The following is a 22,097-nucleotide window of genomic DNA, read 5'->3' as shown; positions in this document are numbered from 1 at the left end:
TTCACACTGCAGGCGAAAGCGCATCAAATCCAATTTTTTTGACCCTATGCGACCCATATCCGATCATGGTATGACAGTGTGAACAGCACAAATCCGATATTTTCAAATCCGACCTGGGTCACTTTCGTATGTGGTACTGAATCCGATACATATCTGATGTTTTAGAAAGTGACTGCTGTTTGAACGGTCATGTCGCATTAAATCCGTCTTTTACGTCACTGACACAAGACAGACGCCAATTATCAGCGCCGGAGAAGACATCGTGAACGCTTCCTGGCCATCCAGTGAAACTGCTGGGAAGACAACGTTGGAGAAACGTGAACATTTTATTTGTACTGTATAACCTGCAGATTCTGTCAGAAATCTGCAGCTATCCTTTGAAGCACCGCTCCTCTAAAACAGCAAGAAGGATAATTATTAGGTTATCTACAGTATTATGTAAATAACAAAATAACTTAAAGCAAAAATTGGGAAACGTCAAGTCTGAAGTCTTTATATTAAGGGCCATCAGTCAAACAATACTGTTTGCTCTGGGTCTATACAGAGCGCGTTGTGTGTGACGTCTTGTTTTGCGCATGCGGGCCGCTTTGAGCGTTCACACTAGAGCGCGTTTGCTGTCGCATTTTATTTGTAGTGTGAATAAGCAGACAAAAAAATCGGATTTGATCAAAAAATCGGAATTGAGCATTAAGACCTGCAGTGTGAACGTAGCCTAACTGTTTCAGTTTAGTGCTTTTGTTCAACGTGGCTGTAAATCGCGCACCCTATTTTAAAAAGAAAATCATAAAAATGTAGTTGTATTTGATTTATATTAATGTAAAAATAGGTCAATGGAAATACACAATTTTAAATATTGGAATTATAGCTGAAACTGTGCATGTATGTATATACTGCACTCAATTTACGGAACAAAATGCAGTATTGATCTCTAAAATGTAGGTAATCAAATTAGGTATCTTTAATAATAATAACTATACTGCTTTTTACATTGAGTTTTTAAGTAAATATTGCTCTCTCGAGCTCTCTGTCTGTTATCCTGTTAATGAATGCATGACCTACCCATCAATAAACTCTACGGGTAAACTGCCCATCAAGGCTTTTATTTTTTTAAGTGCTGTCACCGGAAGTCTCGTTTTCGAGGCCCCTGGAGAAAATTTCAGCCAACCAACACGCATGCGCACTAATTTAATCTCCATACAACAGTACTCGGTGGGCATCTTGCGCTCATCTGGCGATCTGCAAACCATCATCGGCCGATTGACGGTAGGTTACCGTGCAGGTGGTCAGATAAGCGGTAATTACTCTGTGCGGGCTGAGCTTTTAAACACATACAAACATTTACTGGTTGGAAACTGGAGCATTATCTGAACAAAGCCCATCATTTTCCCCCTCATTTGATTGGCTGACGGCCGTGTAGGACATTTTCTGCCCTTTAATTTATACATTTTGCCTAATTGTACTCTCCAGATCAGAGGTGAGTAAGTGATCGCACCGTCGCCATGGCTTCCAGCGGGTATGTGCAGGCAGTGGTGCTGCTGCTGGCGCTGCAGCTCGTCTGTGTCGGGGCAGCTGATGCGGATCATGAGACGGGGACTGTCATCCCTGCCGAAAGTAGGTGGATTTAAAAATTAGATAAATTTTTCCCTCCGCCTGTTGAGTACAAGTTTTGAGATGTTTTAGACGAGTATGTGTCCGCCACGGTGATCTTTCCACAGTCTAATGACTGCAGGTCTCACAGGGGTGCTGTTGAGGGAATTGTAGGTCATCTTAATTAATGTACGCTTGGATCATGAAACTGGGCCTCCACTGCTGCTTAAAGGCACACATACCGAGCAGGTTAGAAGGAAAATATACATAAGTGTGACTTCATGGATGCTCAGGTAGAAAAGCTTGATTATGTTGTTTGTAAATTAAAAGCTAGATGAGAAAAAAAATCTAGATGAACACTTCCACAAAGCTAAATTCTGTATATTTGTTTAAAATATTTGTTTCTTCAAATAAATGATCAATTCAAAGATGACAAAGCACAGCAGTCAGTCGCTTTCTGCTACAGACTAATCTCATTAATAAGATTTATGGTTCCTTTTTGTAAATGATGACTCTGGGTCAGGTCACTGATTCTCTACTTCTACTCAATACACTTTATAGTTTACGTCTGCAGCCACAAGAACACACCAAATCAGCATTAAATTGGAGTCTAATTTGATGCTTTCCAGTCATGCACACATACAAAAAAAATCCAGGCTCAAAATGTGAAAAACCATGAGTGTGTGTTCTGTTGTGTTAATGAAAAAGTGAAAAAAGCAAGATTCACAGTCATTTAGAGGTCATTGAATTGCATTCACATTATCATTATCAGTGATACATTCACCTCATAAATCACGGCATGCTACTCCCACCTACATCATTTGCATTTAGAAGTATCGGTGATACTGGCTCTGTACTAACTTGGTATCTCACGCCGCTGCCTTTGTTTCTGAACTCATTTCTGCTGTTTCCAGGTCGCCCGTGTGTGGACTGTCATGCCTTTGAGTTTATGCAGAGGGCGCTGCAAGATCTAAAGAAGACCGCTTTCAACCTAGATGCCAGGGTAAGTCCTCTCTAATTTCCTTTTCATTCTAGAGGCTACTGCAGAGATTCATGCACCAGCTGATGTATTTCATAAAATAACTGATCTTCATGAGCCTTTGTGGTGGGGTGGCAACTGCTTCTATCAGTTCCCATATTGTTATATAGTAAATGTGACATTATGTGGTACGTTTTAGTATATGTTAATGTCTACATCTGCATTTTAGCGCAGGGTTAGTCCTTTTTCATTTATTTCCTGGTTTTTAGATATGAAAATTGTGGAGCGCAGCTTTTAGAGATTGCTGTGCTTCATTTTCCAAATGACCTCAGACACCCACACACTCCCATCACTGTGCCAAAGAGCAGTCATAATACCTGTGCCTATAAATTCCTGTGCTGCAAAGAATAGGGATTTTTTTTTTTGTCGCTATAGTTTGGATTGTTGTGAAATATTTTTGGAATTTGTACATTTTACACTTTAACTCCAAGCACACCGAGCTTACGTGTGAACTGTAGTACTGATTTCAATTCAGGGCACACATACCTGCTTTTGGATCAGCTGATATGACTTTTATTCTCTGTTTATATAATTTAATTGTGTGGACCCAAGAAATGAAGGTTAATGCGACTGAAAACAATCGCTGCACCCCTCGATTACTCTGACAGACAAGGAGATAAGTTAGATCCAGCCACTGTGACCCAAACAGCATGGCCAGTTGCCAGGAAGGGGGGGGGGGGGGTAAATGGATTGGTCCAAATGGAAATGAAGGGAAAGGTCTAGGAGGAGAGTCTAAAGCTGAGTGGAAGGAGGAGGAAGGTAGAGGCTGGAGACAGAGAGGAGGTGTAAGATGTGCAGAACTGTGCTCAACCTAGTGAACAGTCTACGATCAGGCAGCGTGCTGGAGCTGGTACGATTTATTTATGGCAGGAAGTGCTGAGCGGCAGCTGGTGACCCGACATCCCACGCACCTCACTCCACTCCTGTAGTCAAACACAGGCGCACAGAGAGGCTGGAGGAAACGGAGCGAGAGAAAGTGGCATGACACTTTACACTGTGCACAAGTTGCTGTAGGAGAACATATCCTAATATGACTAATATTAATATGACTGTGGATTAAGCAGCATCCATTATGATGTTTTCAGCTGTGTTCTTAGAACTAGAGTAGCTCTGTATCTGATTGGCTGCCCATCGCAAACAAAACGTTTAAACAGCAGGTGGGCGGGGCTGCTCTGTGCCTGAGAGGACCACATCAGGAGTAATCCCTTTTTGATTTCATACAGAGCCAAGACTAAAAATGTTGACGAAGATGAAAGTTTAGGGCAGCCTGAAACATGAACTGTTAGCTCACAGGGATCATCTGTCTACACGTTGACACATTATTCCTGACCATGAAACATCAAAAGTATAACGACGGGCAAGTTCAACAGTATTTCTTAGTTTTTTCTACATGATAAAGAAATGCTGCTGTAGTAATGAAAGAAGTGTGTCAGCATGATTTAAACTGTAAGATATAAATGTAAGATTAAAGAAAAATGTTCGGTTACTAATGTAACCCCAGTTCTCTGAAAACCGAGTGAGATACCTCACAGAGTGAGGTTTGAAAGAAAACAGAAAGTTTCTGTTACTTCACTGAAAATAGCATGTTGTTTTTTATTGTAGACACATTGTAGAAAACAGAAATGTGTAGAGTTTATTGCAATTTGTTTGTTTTTTTAAAATATTTATATTACTTAATTACTTTGGTGTAGTATCAGGAGAAGCTGCAAAACCTATTAAAATATAATTTAAAATTCCAAAATGTATGCTCTCCTCCTCGGATTGGAGTCCATGCCGGGCTGATTATGTTTGACACTCGTGGATTCTTCTGTGTACCATGATGAGATTGAACAACTTCATCAAAATGGTGTGAAACTAATCGTCTGATTCCAAGCATCACTAAATCAGAGAAAATAGTTATTGATCATGAACCAGTGCTCATCAGAATCCACTCAATAACTGTCAGCCGTCCTCATATAAATATTTAGCTGTTGGCAGATACACATCAATAATCTGTGTGCAAGCCTGCAGCAGTGATTCAGAGCTTGCTGATGCTAGAGAGCGTCCTTATTAAATATGGAATTGCAATGGTTTGGCAACTTAACAGCAGGCTTGGATAAAACAGCCATGAAGGTCATGGGAATACGAGTACGGGCCTTACAGAGCCCGTGTGAGCATGCTGTTACAGAACAAGCAACAAAGCACACTGCACATCTTTCCTCTCAAGGCAAACCTCTGCCATCAGGAAGAAGACTCAGGAGGGCCAAAGTGCAAAACAAACTGCCTGAAGCTATTGTTCCTTCCAGCCTCCAATAAGCTACTGAACTGCAGAGTTACAGACTAGCAGAATAAAAAACGATGTGCAAGACATGGACAGTAAGCACTTTGTAAACCTTAGAAATTCTTTGTAATTCGGTTAAACCTCTTTATTCAGTTTTCTTTTATGTTGATGTTTATGTTTTATTTGCAGTCATGATGTTGTGGCTTATATTTGTTTAAATCTGCAAGGTTTGAAAAAGCTGTCATGTAATAAAAATCCCGTGGCAGCATCTATGGTTAAAACTTAAACTGTAAAATTATAATTGTATCAAAATATCACAGGGAAATACAAACCCTAATCGAAGTAAACTGGGATACTGTGCAATTATTCACAATAGAACATAGAAACATATCAAATGCTTTAAATGAAACGTTTTAATATTTGATTTTTTTAGAACATTTTGCAGCTGATGAAGACAACAGGTCAGAAACCTGATATTTAATGTAGTAAAATGTTGTGGTTTTTTTGTTTGTTTGTTTCCTGCTGCAGACAGAGACGCTGGTGCTGAGGACGGAGAGGAGGGCTCTGTGTGACTGTATGCCCACCAACTCGCTGCGCTGAGCTCCTGAGGACACGTCCCGCTCTAACAGCACCTCGACACACTTCAAAAACAACTCTGTCCAGAACCTCTGCTCATGTACAGCAGCTCTCATCTTTGCATATTCACACAATAGGCACTTTATTTTGTTTTCTCTCATGTCACTGTTCAGTGAAGCTCTGATTTAAAGTCACGAGGCATGCTTTCGTTCTGCCTTATCTGGGATGACTTTTATACCGCTGACATGGTGTATCAGACACCTGTGAACTTAGATTGTTTTCACTGACAGCCGCTCTCATGTGTCTCCTATAAAGCGTAAACATTTTTGGACTTTTTCGACTGTATAATGTGGATAGGATGTGGTACGTATCTGTAAACTTGTTGAATGTCTTGTACGAGGTTAAGGTTTACACACATTGAACTGTAGCATCACACAGAGTTCATTCAACGGCTCAACATTAGATTTCGGTTAGTTAAATTATTATTAGGAATCTGACAGTAATTGACTGATTCAAAGGAATTGTTTGGGAGGTTTACAAATGAAACGTTTGTAAAGAAATGAAGTTTTACCTCTTTGCAAAAGGGGACTCGTAGGTCTTGATTTAGCACAGCACTGTAGCATGAATTTTCAGCACTTTTATTTAACCTGTTGTTAATATCGATTGTATGTATAGATTATGTACATGTAGACGGGTATGTGGAACGGAGGAGTCATAAGCAGGGGAGGGAGGGGTGAACAGACCTGCAGCAGGGAACATGGAAGTAGAAATAGTAACTGTCTTACTGTTGCTTGTTAATAAACAGCGTATTTATGTCACAATGAGCCCCATTCACTGTCTTATTGTTGCACCTTTAAATAAAAACAATGAATGACCTTTACTGCTTGTATTCTAATGAATTACAGTCCATTCAGTTATTTTCATTGCTTCTTGGTCATGCAGCTCACCAGTCAGGCATTAACAGTATGACTGCTGACAGCTAATAACATTCATCATCTCGTCATCATAGCACCCATTGGTGACATTTTTTCCTCAAAGTTGAGGTGTTAGGAGGGAACATGTGCAAGTGTAAGAATTTGACCAAACTGTGATGCAGCTCTTCTGGGGTGTTTGGACAATGTTCTGCTGGGAAACCTTGGGTCCTGTTTCTTTGACATATACCACCTTTTGTTGTCCCCTTTGCTTAACACTGGCCATCCAAAGAGAGAGATGGTGTGAAAATCAACCAACACAGTGGTTGTAGAGAACCACCTCTGTGTTCTCCATCAAATGGCCCAATGGGGAGCTAGAATGCTGTTTGGTTGGAATGGGAAAGCAAATGACAGCAGAGTTCAACACAGAGGAAGAATCCCCCAAAATCACCAAAGATAAAAAAGACACTAAAATGTGCCTTTAGGTCCCAAGCCATCAGCCCACATGTCCAGCAGTCATCAGCTACACAGATGTCATGATAAGCTAACCAAAGGAGGAGATATCCAGATGTGAAAATTCCTTTCCATGCATGGAGGCTTTCATCCAAATCCAGGACCCTGCAGCTCTGTGAGCAACAAAAAAGTGGAGTGCCAGTGCCATGATCCAGGATGAAACAACCAGCATGAATACATCGGGAAGCGTGTCCCTGAGATGAGCTGCTGCAAGAGTGCTTCAGGCAGCTGATAGCAGACAGGGATGGTGGTAAGGATGAAGAAGTATTGTGCAAGATCAAGCCTTGCCATGTGATGTACAAGTGACAGACTAAAGAAACCCTACCAGTGGCTAGTCCATGACAGTACATAAACAAGCCCCAAGAGGGCTCCAGATCCACAGAGGCCAGCACACAGCTATCACAGCCGATCCAAGTTACAGACTGTGCAAAGACACCATAGAGACAGTCGGGCATATAGTAGCAGCAGTGTTCATTGGATGACATAACCAAGTGGCTAGGATAGAGTACAGGAACATCTGTGCCCCATATGTACCTGGCTGAGATCAACACGGCTAAGGTCCTCAGGTACTTCAGCCTCCAGACAGACAAGTAGCTGTTGGCCAACCAACCAGACATAATGGTGGTTGACAAGGAGCAGAAGCAGTTGTGATAGTTGTGGCAATCCCAGCGGACAGCAAGATCAGGAAAAAGGGGCATGAGAAAACAGAGACGTACCAGAGGCAGATATCTTGAAGCATTCTCAATCATCCAGGTAAAGCTGCTCCAGAAAGGTTATTTTGTTCATCTGGACGAAGTTGAAATGTTGTGTCACTTCAGTCTTTGGGCCCTCATCTCAGTATTTTATTTGGCTGAGTGACGAAAAATTTCTATTACTGAAAACGCTTCATCCAGATGAACAGAATCAGCTTTCTGAGAACTGGAGCAGATGTGGAAGTTAAAGTCCAAAGTGGTTCCAGTGGTCAAAGGAGCATTAAAGGAGCTGTAACTCCAGCAGACCCAGCACAACATCAGAGGTCTCCGTCAAGAGGAGTGCAGTTTTAGGAACATCTATGATACTGTGCAGAACCCAGGCCTCTGCTAGAGGACTTGAGCTTGGGGATCACACATATCCCTGTAAAACGTATTAGATGTTGTCTAGACTTTGTCAAACGATCTTTTCCTCAGTAGAAGATCGATAAAAGATTAAATATGGAATGACCTGATATGCGGCTCTCAAAGATGCCAAAGGTCGTGCTTTTTTAGCTGACTTCATCTCCTCCTACATTACTAACATTTTTTTCTATTTATTTGCAACAGGGATTACTGTTGTAGGTGCCACATCTCTACCAGCAGGAGGAGCCCTAAGTAAAGAAGGACTGCCAGCTGTGTCGCAGTGATGCAGCACTCTGTAGTCCCCTCATCTATAAATGAGATGGGCTGAAATCTGTAAAAAGATACAGAAAGAGGAAAACCGAGGAGCTACGTTGGCTCACGGAGTGCCCGCAGTCACCTGGCAGGAGTCGCAGGCCTGAGGCATCACGGCGCACCGCAGGGCACAATGGAGGCAAATCCTCTCATACTGCACCACAGCACACACAATCACAGGCAACTGAAACATCCTGCTGAGGCAGCTTCACCCCGTCAGGCTTTTACTGGTTTGAGTGATTGAGCTTCAGGCATGCAGGGATGCTGAGTTTACGCTGAATCACTCTCACTTCTTGTTGTCAAGCAGCCTCCACTTTCTTCCTCTCTCGCTCTTACTCACTCGCTGGCTTGCTCTCTCCACAGAGCTCTCTTTTATCTGCTCCGGGAAAAGCTGCCTGAATCATTGAACCAGCTGTTTGAAATTCTTTGACGGGGGGCAAGCAAGCAAAATCCTCTGGATTTTCTCTGGCTTTTATCCCTCTTTTATACTTGGGCATTGCTTTGACTTTGCCACAAAAGTTTCCTCACCTTGCGTGACCGTGGGACTTATTTAGCATACCAGAATTTAGCATACCAGTAGGCAGGATGAATGTGAAGCATGGAGGTTTATAATTCAGTCATGTACTATGTGTTTTATAAAGTCACTGAGGATAGATAGGCAGGCAGGTAATGTATGTGACAAAGAAAGAAGCAAAGTGCAGCTCTGCTTAATGATACTACAGGTGAAAGACAGACAATGAAGCTCTCCCAGATGATTACTTAGATCATTATTTTTGAAGCCAAATCTCAGAAAGTTGTACTAATTTGTCATATTTATTCAGACTAGAGCTCAAAAAGATGGCAAATTAAAAACCTAAAAACATCAAGCTCAAAATTCTTGTTTAAATGATTTGACATCTTAGAGTGAAAAGTTTCTACAGAGGGGATATTGTGTTATTTTATGACTCTATAAACCTGGAAATACTAACAATGAGGGAAAGGCTCAATTTTAGAGAAGAATAGAAGAATAGAATAGCCCTTTATTGTCACTGTACATGTACCACGAAATGGGGAATGTAGTAAATCTCTGATTGTAGCTCCTCCGTTTTGTTTGCGAGGGATCCGGTGTTGGTGATGAGATTTTCACTATATTATTAAACATAAAATGTTTTCAAAAGTCAATATAAACAAAGAAGACTTTAAAAACTTTTAGAAAGTAGTGAAAAGCTAGTACAACTAACTTTTCATTGCACTAATTTGCACCGATATCTGTATCAAGCCTCACTGTGCCCACTGTGGTGTCATAGCTTTGTTAGCTATTGGTTTTGTTTTTTATTAATTTATACATTATAATGACTATATTGCCAGGTTCGGTTTGCTGTTTGCCAAATTTAAGTTACTTATGTTGGTTTGCTAGTTATAGCTTACAATAACATTAGCTAACTTCTTGGCTAATGCTAACTGAATAAATGAACATCATTGGACAGTTGGGTCACTGATTCTGGACCAATGTTATTCTGATAATGTATGAACAACACCAACACTGAGATGTTAGATTGTGCAAATGCCACAGTACACATCTTCCAAAACATTTTCTTTGCGAAATCCTCCAAATCCTGCTTCCGTTTGTCAGCTTTGTTGGCGAAAGCCACTTTGTCCACCAGTTAGAAGATATCATGTGACACACAAACAAGTCCAGTTCTTCTTTCAACATTTCCCAGCTTCAATCAAACAATCAATCAAAACTAAACAATCAAATTTGTTAAAAACAATGAATTACATAATTTACCTTTTGGAAAATAATTCATTCAGTGACTAATATCCTTTTTCACTAAACCTGAACATATTAACTTGATTAAAAAAAAGAAAAAAAGAAGACCATGTCATTGAAAACAAACCATGTCAGATGAACTTGTTGGCATCTGAAGTCTGTAAATTACATTAAAGCTAAATAGAACAAAATCTAAAAATTAATCTACGCATAAAATCTTTGCCCAGTAATTTCTTGCCTTACAATATTTACATTTATTCTTATTTGAATACTTTATTTAAGTAAAGTCACCCAACAGTTGTTTGCTCACTGCGTGGTTCAGGCAATAGTTACTCGAAAGCTCTAAATGCAGAATGAAGAACATTTTACCTGCATGTTTATGCTGTTATGGGAATGTAAAAAACTGATTCTGCTGATCAAATTCACGTCATTTATAAATGAAAATTAAATGAAAATTTAGTTAAGCAACAGAAAATACATTGCTCGCAAAATCTCTGCAGGCTTTTGAGATGTATTATAATAAGATTCATATACACACACACACAGACACACAAAGAATAAAAACAAAGAGAACATTAATCTTGAAACTGAGACCAATATTTTTATTTCATTTCAAAACATTTTTACTGTCCCTTATGTTTGAGACAGTGCCTCAGTTAATGCACTTCATTTGCCTTATATGGATCATGACCATGATGAAGCCACGAGCCTGGAGAGCTGCAGAGAAAGAGCAGATAAACATACATGTTAACATGTAAGCTACAAAAACATGACAGAGCATCACATTCTTCACTTGGTGAACTGCAGATTACGTTCTCTTGAGATTAAATGTTATTTTGCTTTATGATCTTTTCCCTTTATGATGGAAACAAAAAGTTTGAAGAGTGTGAGAAGTATACTGAGACATACAGGCAGTGTGCAGCGAGGGATTCATTTCTCTCAGCTCATTCAGCATCAGGTCTGATTTCACCGTCAGAACCTGCTGCTTTCAGCACATCTTCAAGACTGAGGTTTTCCAAAGCGATCTCCATGAGTTTCTCATCTTCTTCACTGACATTCAGGAGTTCCCCGTTGGCCAGGGCCGCCTCATCTCCAAGGAGTGCACCAACAGACATCTCAACCCTGAGTCCGGCAGCCAGAAGTGTCTCATTTCCAGACTCTGAGCCCAGGAGCTCTTCATATCCGTAGGTTGCGCCGAGGGGCTCATCCCCAAGAGCTGCTGCCAGAAGTATGTCATCATCTCCAAAATCTTCACCCAGGGCACCACCAGACATCTCAAGCCCAAGTCCTGCAACTAGAAGTGTGTCACTTCCCAACTCAGTGTCTAGGAGTTCTGCATATCCAAAGGTTGTGGCCAGAGACTTCACATCTCCAAAGCCTTCACCCAGGGCCGCCTCATCTCCAAGGAGTCCACCAACAGACACATCAACCCCGAGTCCTGCAGCCAGGAATGTTTCATTCTCCAACTCTGTCCCCAGGAGCTCACCGTAGTCAAAGGATATGCCCAGAACTTTGCCGTAACTCTGCACATTCTGTAAGAGTTTCTCATATTGTGTAGGATCTATGTCGAAGTCTTCAGGGTTGTACTCTGCTGAATCAGAAGGTGTGGGAGTGATGACATCTGTTAGTAAATGACAGGCACTCAAACAGCTCTAAGTTTAGACCTGCACCTTAGTAAATTTCTGCTTTAAATAATCCCTTACCTTCATCATATACAGCTTTGTCCTCTATCGGTGCTGCACTGGTCAGAGCAACAAGAGCAAAACCCATGAACAAGTCTTGGACCTTCATTTTCTAAAAACAAAACCCAGAAACTTCAACACTTTACAAAAATGCACCCAAACGCTCTTTAAATATTTAACACCTGATTTAGTGGGAGAAATGAAGGAACTACACTCACCTTTACTCTGTGTCAGTCGCTGAGTAGAAGCAGAAGTTAAGGTGTTAGATGTTTTCTGACTGTCTGACTTCAGTTATATACTCTTCTGAGGCGTGCATTTGTTTGTCCTGTTACTTTAGAGAAAAGCTCGTCCAATGAAAAGTTTCTACGCCTCTTTTGGTCACAAGGAGTACTCCGAGGTATCTGCTGCACCTCGTGCTCACATGCAGTGCAGAGAAACACAGTAACATCATCAATAAACTTCAAACACTGATCAGATGGACACTCAGAGGTGAAAGTGGGCTGAAGCCCTCTGCAGCAGAGCTTTAGATTCACGTGTTTTTTGTTTTCTCCATTTAATTTAGTTTGAGTTTTTTTGTGGGTGTGATAACCTTTATGATAACTTTGATTCATCATGTAAAGGAGGCATATTTATTAAGGCAAGAGTACAGTACGTAGACATAAACATCTTACATTAATGCCTCCTCAGACTGGTTGTGTTGATAAATCTCACTAAACTTTAAAGAAAAAGTCCTGCATAATACTGTTTTTTGTTGCTGTTAATGTAGTGAGCACACTGCAGTGTTTCAGTTTTCTTTTTCTTGTGTCTAGTTTTTCTTTTTTTTTCTTTTTAGCTTTAGTTTCAGTTAATCTCAGGCTAAGTAAGCATCAACAACACCAAATGTATGATTCTGGTTTACTTGCTAGTTCAGGAATTTTTTAATGATCTCACTGTTGCAGGTGTTCCAACTTTCAGCTTACCTTTGCTGAGCCCAGAGGGCAAGGCAAATACACGAGAGGAAAAATAAATATTTACATTTCTTTTTTTTGCTAAATATGTTTGAATGTTTTTTTTACTGGGTCCTGATAGAACATATTTAATTTATATGTTGTTTAGTTTTAGCCTGTAAGAACCTTTACTCTGGCACTCGTTACCTTGACCTTTGACTAATGACATCTATCCAGTTCACTGAGGTGAGTCTATCTATGATACGTGTACGTTTTCAGACTCTGATAGGACGCAGAGGTGCGCGGAGAGGAGCAGATTCAAACCCAGAATCTTCATCATTCAAGCAGCAAAAAATAAAGAAATGTCAAGATCACTTTGTCTCTATCAGAACAGACAGTGTGGGTTAAAGCAACAAGATCCCAACACGCTAAATGTGGGACAGAGTGAACGCTTATGTGGGACAAACATGTGTTACAAATTCTGTATTTCGTTTTTTTTCCCCAGAGATTTATTTGTGTTTTCATCGTATTCCAAGTCTTGTGACTTTGTGACACGTCATTCATGATGACAGGTTTTCTTTTACATCTAGTGAATAAAAGATGGACTTCAGTCAAGTCTGTCCTGCAGATAAGAGAGTCAAACAAAATGTGGGACATTTTCTAAATGTGTGTAATAGGGAGGAGGGCTAAAGATGTCCCATGCCTATGTGGGGCCAGGACCTTATCCCAGAAGACACTGGGAGATAGGTGCGGTACAACATGGACATGTAGCCCATCGATCAAAGAGAAGCAGGTTTAGGAGTCAGCTGAAAGCACATGGAAAACATGCAAACTGCACACAGAAAGGCCCACAGGTTTGACCCAAGAAGATCACTGTTATAAACGGATAAACTGACTGAAATCTCTCCAGACATCTGTGTGAAATGTTTCAGATTAAACACGATTAGTTTTGATGACTACAGTCAGGACCTTGATCACATCTGTAGACTCTTGATAAGATGACAGACTGTTGAACGCTTTGAATGTTATTTATGCACAGAATGAAGAGTCAATCCACGCCTGATCTTTATGTGGCAGGAAATATCTTTTTTCTATGAGAAGTTTCCCGACTCTTCTTTTTCAACGGCTCTTCTGCTTTCACTGAGACCCGGGGGCGAGGCAAATAATCCGAAACAAATATTGTTAACAAATATTTACTCTTTGTTCTGCTAAGTATATTTGGATAATAGATGTCTTCTTACAACAGGGAAATGTCCCATCCAGTGAAATGTTTTCTCATGTTTTGCAAGTTACGTGACACAATATGCTCCAAGCGCTTTAACACAGCGCGGAGGGTCAAGTGCAGATATGTAGCTTTGTAGAAGGTTGTAGAGAAACTGCTTTACACTTTCAGTCCACTGTTACTGTCTGTTTGATCTACACAGAGCATCAGGACTACAGGAGCACTCAGCATCAACCTGATGATGACACGAAAACGATGGAAAAATTAAAGCAGCTCAGACTTCGACTTCCACGTTAATAAGATGCTGTGGAGTTCTATCTGTCACAGGGCAGGAAGACATTTATTTCTAAAAGCAAAAGATGCAGCATGAGATTCCATGTTCCCACTAAATATATAGAAATAAATAGGAACTAGGACCTTCCATGTTGTTTTGTTCTATATCTGTATGATTGGTACGGGTTACTACAGATTCCCACCATCTTTGTTACTATTCTGTAGAATTCATTAAACTCCTGAATCTTTTCTTACCACAGAATCTGTAATACAGCTGTCGTAATCTGTACAGTTTTAATGTGCAAGTGTTAACAAAAAACCAAACAGATGCTCAGAACCTGAAGTGAAAACATGCCGAATTCCTTTTACACGGCTCGTCTACATTTAATGAGTTAGAGTAGGTACGCCCTCAGATCTGATGGAAATCCAGCTCAGAGACAAACCGTGTCAGTGTGAAGCATGCACTGCTCACTTTCTGCTGACACGCTCACCAAGGTGTTAATCCACCTCCAGAGGGAAAACTCAGTGATGCTGTTTCGGTCTGAATTATATTCCTGGAAGGTGTTAGAGATTTTTAGAGCCTCTCGGGTGCACTAAGAATTACTTTAATAATGATCATAGCAACAGCTCTCTGATGAAAACACAGCGTTTTTACAGTTTACTGTGTCACACTAAACTCTACAGTCATGGCAACAAAGCTTTGGGAGTGTCGCAAATTTGGCCTTTCATTTTTTTTATTCAGAGGGTTTTCTACATTTTTATAAAGCAAAGAACAGTTTAAACATTTCACAAGTTTTAAAGACTTTTATTGGCACAAAGATCAAATCCTTCTAACCCCCCCCCAAAAAATTCTTCACCTTTATTTAGCTTGAAGCAGTAATTTTGAGTAAAATGCAACTGAAATATATAAAGTTAAAGGTTTATTTATTATTATCATTTATCATAAAGGAAGATGTGCTTGTTATAAACTAAATGCATGACAAGCAGACACATTCTTACATATGACATTTTACACCATACTTTTCTTTTAGGATGGGGGGTGGGGGATGTGACTGACGGTGATCCATTCTTGCCTTATCAGTCCTTCAAGTAAGTTTTTTTGTCCATGAATCCAAAATATTAATTTGATACTGTCCAGGGGCGATCGTGGCTCAAGAGTTGGGAGTTCGCCTTGTAATCAGAAGGTTGCCGGTTCGAGCCCCGGCTTGGACAGTCTCGGTCATTGTGTCCTTGGGCAAGACACTTCACCCGTTGCCTACTGGTGGTGGTCAGAGGGCCCGGTGGCGCCAGTGTCCGGCAGCCTCGCCTCTGTCAGTGCGCCCCAGGGTGGCTGTGGCTACAATGTAGCTTGCCATCACCAGTGTGTGAATGTGTGTGTGTGAATCGGTGGATGACTGCATATGTAAAGCGCTTTGGGGTCCTTAGGGACTAGTAAAGCGCTATATAAATACTTACCATTTACTGTCCAGGCCTCTTAGTTACTGTCTGTGCATCGTGACACGGCGCTCCATCATGCTTGAAAATGGCCAGACTGTTGCTAAGTTGCTCCTGAAACACTGGAAGAAACCAGTGTTTGAAGATGTTTTCAGTCCTCATCCCTATCAGCTTCCTCCTCTGCCACACCAACCCTCTACATGTCCTCCTTCACTGCATCCATGAATCTTCTCTGAGTTCTTCTCCTTCTGCCTGGCTGCTCCATCTTTGTTCATAAGTCTTTGAAACTAATGATTTTTTTTTTTTTTACAATAACATAGAAACGTAAACTAAATAAAAAAGGAATCAGCAAAGTGTGTAAACAACAAAACGTGTGGCACTGCCAGAGCCTTTGCCCTGACCGTACAGTACAACTGAACTTAATACACTCATCCCTCAGTGCCTTTCAACAGCTGCTGTTTGTGTTTAGTAATTTAACTCCTTTTCTGCTTGCTAGCACCAAGTTAACAACGTGTGATGAGATGCAGCCCACAGTCTTCTGCTGACTAATGAAAAGCACAAGTGCTACTGCAGCGTTCACTGTTTCTAAAGCCACTTTTGCCGCTAGTGATGTGTTAAAAACACAAAGCAGTGAGACCAGTTTTTTTGCATCTGTTCTGAAGACTGAAACTGAAATGTTACAGAAGCGTGAGGCCGGCCTTCACTTTACAGCAAGACATGTAACAAAGAAACATAAAACACAAGTTACTTTTTCCTACATCCAGCTTTTAACAACGTTTTTTGTTGTTCATGTGTTTTCTTTTACTTGCTTTCACTCGCTGAGTCTCCTTATTTTATTTTCAGTTCAATTTTTTTAATTTTATTTTTTCTATGTGTTTTATTTAATGTGTTTCGTGTTTTTGGATTGCTGTAATAAAAGAATTTCCCAACTTTCAGGTTCAGTAGAGTCGACTACATCTTATGTGGCCTTTTGTTATTTGAATTAATTTTTACTGAGCTGTGTGGTCGAATTAAAAGTGTCATTATTCAGAGCAGCTGTGTGAGATTTTCTCAGGACATCTTGGCAATGAAACGTTGTGTTTCCTACACGATCTAATGCCTTGTTTGTCCCTAAAGAACTTCATAGCTCCAGCCTTTGACCCACAACCACAAGAGGGAGACAGGCCTCTGGTAAGAGCTCACTCACAGAGCCCAGCACACGCACAGATGCCTGAAACACACAGACCTTTTTACACTCTAAGTTTAGAGCACCGAACTTGTCCTCCATCAATATTGTAAGCACATACTGTACGGCACGGATAGATAATTTGCTCTGCAGGGTGGATAATATCGACACTTGGTCCCGGGAGCATAAATCTGAATTATTTCCTCTGAATTTAAGGAGAAATCGTCCTGGACACACGTCTCCCTTCAACATCCTCAAAGCCGGTTTAATTGGATGCTTCCTTGATTAAAACTTTCCATCATTTTGCTTGTTAAAAATTCATCCTTCCCCTAAAACCCACGTTACTAAAACTGCAAGCCAGATCAGGTTAAACTGCTTTCACTGGTAATTTTATTAGGTACACCTTGCTAGTACCAGGTGGGATCATTTTCCCCTGCTGAGCTGCTTTAATTCTTCATGGCACAAATTCAACAAGGTGCTGGAAACATTGCTCAGAGAGTTTGGTTCATGTTGACGTGACTGAGATCTAGTGTCTGTGGAGGTCATTTGCATTCAGAGACGCTCTTCTGCATATGTGTGCTGTAAAATGTGGTCGAGTTACTACTGACTTCTTATCAGCTGAAACAGTCTGTTTATTCTCCTCTAACAACAACAAGGCAGAACTGCTGCTCACTGGATATTTTCTCCTTTTCAGAGCGATCTCTGTAAGATTTGTCAAAGAGAACGGTTAACAGCACAGACTTTATGTTGCACTAGCATTCTGTAAAGAAAAGAATCGGTGAAAACGTGGCTCCTTCAGATGACTTTCAACTAAAAGTCTCCCAACCAGATTACTGGTTCTGCATAAGCGAAGCAGATAAAAAAAATATATAAGAAAGCCAAATTCATTCCAGCTCAAGCTCAACAAAGCTCACTGAGCCCTGCTTCTACAGCCTCTCTGACAGAACTGTAGGACAAACTCCTCAAGTAACGCTTCAAAGTTCCTTTCTTGGTCTTCCTCCAAGCCCACACCAATTATCTCGCTCCAATAATCAACTCCAAATAGCTGGCAGCCGGACCAAGAGGAGACTCTCCACACCCACGTGGGCGTGGTTAATATCTCACATACACCTCAAACAAAAGCATGAATTAATCAAAACGGAACACAAGACTAAACCAAACCGAGTGTGTGGCAGCGAGGTTCCCTCATTTAGTGCCACATGTTGTAAGATAATCAGTGCAGAAAAGTGTCCGTGGCTGGTTTTTTGATGATTTTGTCTGTAGATTATTACCAGTTTGACCAGTAAAGTACTGGGAAACTTTATCTGAAGCGCTCCAGGTCACATTTTTAATCTTTTCGTGCAGAAATCTCGACGTTATTTAAATGGTAAGTGAAACACTGTGTGTGGAGCAGGAGTGAAAATGGGTTAGAAGAAGAAAAGAACTCAAATTTGTACTTAAGTAGAGTACTTGAGTAAATGTATTTAGTTAGTTTAAAGCACTGTTTGGTTCACTAATAAGGAAATATTCTTGGAATCAGGGCTTTCCTATATCCTGTTAATGTCTCTGACATTTATAGGATTTCCTTCCTGGGTACACCATGCAGGTGAAAAATGCGTGGGTGTGCACCTAACCATAAACACTCCATCTTCATTACGTCTCACATTCAGCAGCACATTTTAAGGTCATTAAAAAGAGTCTCTTTCACCCCCGCGTGTGCCGAGTTTCACTTTACCTCTCATGATGTCTTAATTTCTCTAATAACTCGAGGCGTCCATTCACATCCATTTGAAGCAAATCAGGCTCATAAACACAATTTTAAAAAGATCTGTGAAAGAGCAGCCTGTGTACGCACGGCTTTATGAAACTGACAAACTCACATTTCAGAGTTTAACATACAAGTCTATCAGTTTCATGGTCGATGCGGCCTCTGTGGGAAATGTGCTTCAGCCTTAAACTTGTGAGAAGAGTGCCGCCAGTCTGACCCAGTAGCCAAAAGAAAGGGGAGTCAGAGGTCACGGCAGGAGCAGCGGCATGGTGCGACCTTTGGAGGAGGAGGGGGTTTCCTCAGCTGCAAGGAAGCACAGACTCAGAGGTCACATTCGAGATTATTGGAACAATATGTGGGACTTTCAGCCAGTCAGAAGCAATTTAGTCTAATAGTTTAATCCAAAGTTTAATATCCTGATTAAGTGGATGGGTTAGTTTTTCTTTAAGGTAGAAGAATGCTAATTATTATTATTATTTATAAGAGTGATATAAAATATGGGATTGGGAAATAGTTTACAAGTGAACACCGAGCTACGTTTGACTTCTGAGAGTCCGTACGAAGCGTTAAACGTTGACAGAAAAGCCTTTAACACGAGCATTAAAGTTGAATTCACTTTACATCTAAGCCGCAGCACTTTGTAGCAGCAGTGTCTGATAGATTTACCTGCACCACTGAAAGTCCACCCAGACTCACTCGTGGCACAAACAGCTTAAGGAAGAGAGCAGATGCTGTGAGCTCAAAGCCACATCGCTGTGCAGAGACATCGTTCGACACGTTTCGGGCTTTCAGCTCTCTGTGGCGCTCGACCTCAGATGAATTCTAATCCATAGGTTGCCTCTGTTCCTGAAGCAAAGCCGTGCTGTTCCTTTGATGAAAACGCTGAATTGTGCGATGGCATTTGAAGGTCACAGTCAGCATGTTGCTGTTTTGTGTTGCACAGCGCACCAGCCGCAAAAGACAGAAATGTATTTTAAAAGTGACATTTGTGTTGACCTGAAGGTGAAGCTTTAAATAATGATGGAAATGTAGAGAAAACTTAAAATTTCTGCAACACAATTCAATACATTTTTGAATTTTCTCAGCTTTTGAGGACTTTTGTTGTTGACTTTACTAACATTTACATGCTTAGACTAAAAGTCTGGCAATCTCAATTTTCTGGATCACCTTATTAGAATAAGTAAGTGATGTTAACAATAAAAAATGGCTAAAGCTGCATTTTTAACCTCCCTGAGGACGGCTTTGTTTTTCCTCCTGGTTGAAAAAAACGGGACTTTTAGTGTGCTGGTAAAAGTGGGTGTAGCAGAGTTTTGCAGTGGAAGTGTGCTGCACCCGTAACCTAGAGGTCGATGGCTCAAAAATATGATCTGCTATGAAAACATTCAAAGTCTAAACAACTGGAGTCAACCATGCACAGCAATGGGCCGCAAAGAGAGAAGTGCAGGTTGGGAGTCAAGCTTCAGGGGTGATTTATGGCAGAAAAATCACAGCAAGAGTGAAAGGAAGGCTGGTTTAGTTGAAGATGTTAAACTTGTTTGGAGAGAGAGAAATGAGTGTCTCAGAGGGTTGGCACGGGTTGAATGGGAAGGCTGAGAGAGGGGTGGTGGATGTACTGAACAAAGGGTGTTGAAGGTGGAAATGAGGAAGACCTCAGAGGAGATTCATGGATGCAGTGGAGGAGGGCATAGAGGGTTGGTGTGGCAGAGGAGGATGTTAGGGGCCTGAACAGAACAGAGATATTAACTAAACCTCCAGTATTCAGTATTTGAACCATTCAAATACACTGTTAGTGCTCAGGTGAATGCACAATCTACACTGAACAAAAATATAAACGCAACACCTTTGTTACTGCTCCCATTCCCCATGGGATGGACGTAGAGACCTAAAATTCAGTCCAGATACACAATATAACCATCCCTCCCAAACAGTGGTCACAAATCAGTCCAAATGTGTGGTAGTGGGCACATCTGCTATATTGAGATAATCCATCCCACCTCACAGGTGTGCCACATCAGGATGCTGATCTGACATCATGAGTAGTGCACAGGTGTACCTCAGACTGCCCACAACAAAAGGCCACCCTGGAATGTGCAGTTTTTTGCGCTATTGGGGGTCTGGGGACCCAGAACCGGTCAGTATCTGGTGTGACCACCATTTGCCTCATGCAGTGCAACACATCGTCGCATGGAGTCTATCAGATTGTCAATTGTGGCCTGTGGAATGTTGGTCCACTCCACTTCAATGGCTGTGCGAGGTTGTTGGATATTCGTGGGAACTGGTACACGCTGTCGTATACGCCGGTCAAGCACATCCCGAACATGCTCAATGGGTGACATGTCCGGTGAGTATGCTGGCCATGCAAGAACTGGGACATTCTCAGCTGCCATCTGCCCTGAACAATGTGAACCATGATTCATCCGTGAAGCGCACACCTCTCCAACGTGCCAGACGCCATCGAATGTGAGCATTTGCCCACACAAGTCTGTTACGGCGACGAGCTGGAGTCAGGTCAAGACCCCGATGAGGACGACGGGCATGCAGTTGAGCATCCCTGAGACGGTTTCTGACAGTTTGTGCAGAAATTGTTTGGTTGTGCAAACCAATTGTTCCAGCAGCTGTCTGGGTGGCTGGTCTCAGACGATCTTGGAGGTGAACCTGCTGGATGTGGAGGTCCTGGGCTGGTGTGGTTACACGAGGTCTGCGGTTGTGAGGCCGGTTGGATGTGCTGCCATATTCTCGGAAACGCCTGTGGAGACGGCTTATGGTTGAGAAATGAACATTCAATGCACGGGCGACAGATCTGGTTGACATTCCTGCTGTCAGCATGCCAGTTGCACGCTCCCTCATTGCTTGTGGCATCTGTGGCATTTTGCTGTGAGACAAAACTGCACATTCCAGGGTGGCCTTTTGTTGTGGGCAGTCTGAGGTACACCTGTGCACTACTCATGATGTCATATCAGCATCCTGATGTGGCACACCTGTGAGGTGGGATGGATTATCTCAATATAGCAGATGTGCCCACTACCACACATTTGGACTGATTTGTGACCACTGTTTGGGAGGGATGGTTATATTGTGTATCTGGACTGAATTTTAGGTCTCTACGTCCATCCCATGGGGAATGGGAGCAGTAACAAAGGTGTTGCGTTTATATTTTTGTTCAGTGTAGTTTTCCAGAGACAAATGTATTCATATATTTTACATGAACACTAAGCACAAGGAAGGAGACTAAATATTAAGGATAAGCGCTTCAGACACCTCCATGCACTTACAAGGACGGATACATACGTGATGCCTTCATCTGTGAAGCTGACTCCAGGGAAAATACAATCTGCAGTAGCTGCAACTGTGCATGACAAATAATGCAGGGCTGAAAAACTGTATTAGAGTGAAGCTTGGTGCAAATCGTTAATTCCGAGTGAGATAATTGTGAAAACTTTACTGAGAAGAACAATTGTTAGCTGCTATTTTTATTGTGTGTCTGGATCTGTTATGTTGACAGTTCAACAAACAGCAGTGTGACTGCCCATAGACACCACCCACACCCCACCCACAGATCACTCACACACTACAGGGGAATATAAACAGTAACGCAACTGGATAAAA

The 22,097-nt window shown here is 41.4% G+C and overlaps 3 protein-coding genes across 3 annotated transcripts in view; 2 read left to right on the top strand and 1 right to left on the bottom strand.

Moving 5' to 3' along the window:
* Positions 1-1,148: 1,148 nt before the first annotated feature.
* nicol1 (NELL2 interacting cell ontogeny regulator 1) lies at positions 1,149-6,342 on the top strand. Its single transcript, XM_026162336.1, has 4 exons — positions 1,149-1,263; positions 1,468-1,611; positions 2,502-2,590; positions 5,415-6,342. The coding sequence occupies exons 2-4, from the start codon at positions 1,500-1,502 to the stop codon at positions 5,484-5,486; spliced, it is 273 nt and encodes a 90-aa protein (XP_026018121.1). The 5' UTR covers positions 1,149-1,263; positions 1,468-1,499; the 3' UTR covers positions 5,487-6,342.
* A 4,644-nt stretch (positions 6,343-10,986) lies between these two features.
* On the bottom strand, positions 10,987-11,874 carry LOC113013549 (uncharacterized). Its single transcript, XM_026154556.1, has 2 exons — positions 11,746-11,874; positions 10,987-11,633 (listed from the first exon to the last, which is right to left on the bottom strand). The coding sequence occupies exons 1-2, from the start codon at positions 11,831-11,833 to the stop codon at positions 10,987-10,989; spliced, it is 735 nt and encodes a 244-aa protein (XP_026010341.1). The 5' UTR covers positions 11,834-11,874.
* A 5,893-nt stretch (positions 11,875-17,767) lies between these two features.
* Positions 17,768-22,097, top strand: part of nat8l (N-acetyltransferase 8-like) — a 29,833-nt gene continuing 25,503 nt past the window's right edge. Inside the window, exon 1 of the mRNA XM_026162316.1 lies at positions 17,768-18,110. The gene's annotated coding sequence lies outside the window, so the exon portion shown is untranslated. The remainder of the gene's footprint in view (positions 18,111-22,097) is intronic.

The sequence above is a fragment of the Astatotilapia calliptera genome, chromosome 3, assembly GCF_900246225.1.
Source record: "Astatotilapia calliptera chromosome 3, fAstCal1.2, whole genome shotgun sequence".
In the NCBI taxonomy this organism is placed as follows: Eukaryota; Metazoa; Chordata; class Actinopteri; order Cichliformes; family Cichlidae; genus Astatotilapia; species Astatotilapia calliptera.
The sequence above is the reverse complement of the archived record's forward strand: the minus strand, read 5'-3'. Positions and strand labels throughout refer to the sequence as shown.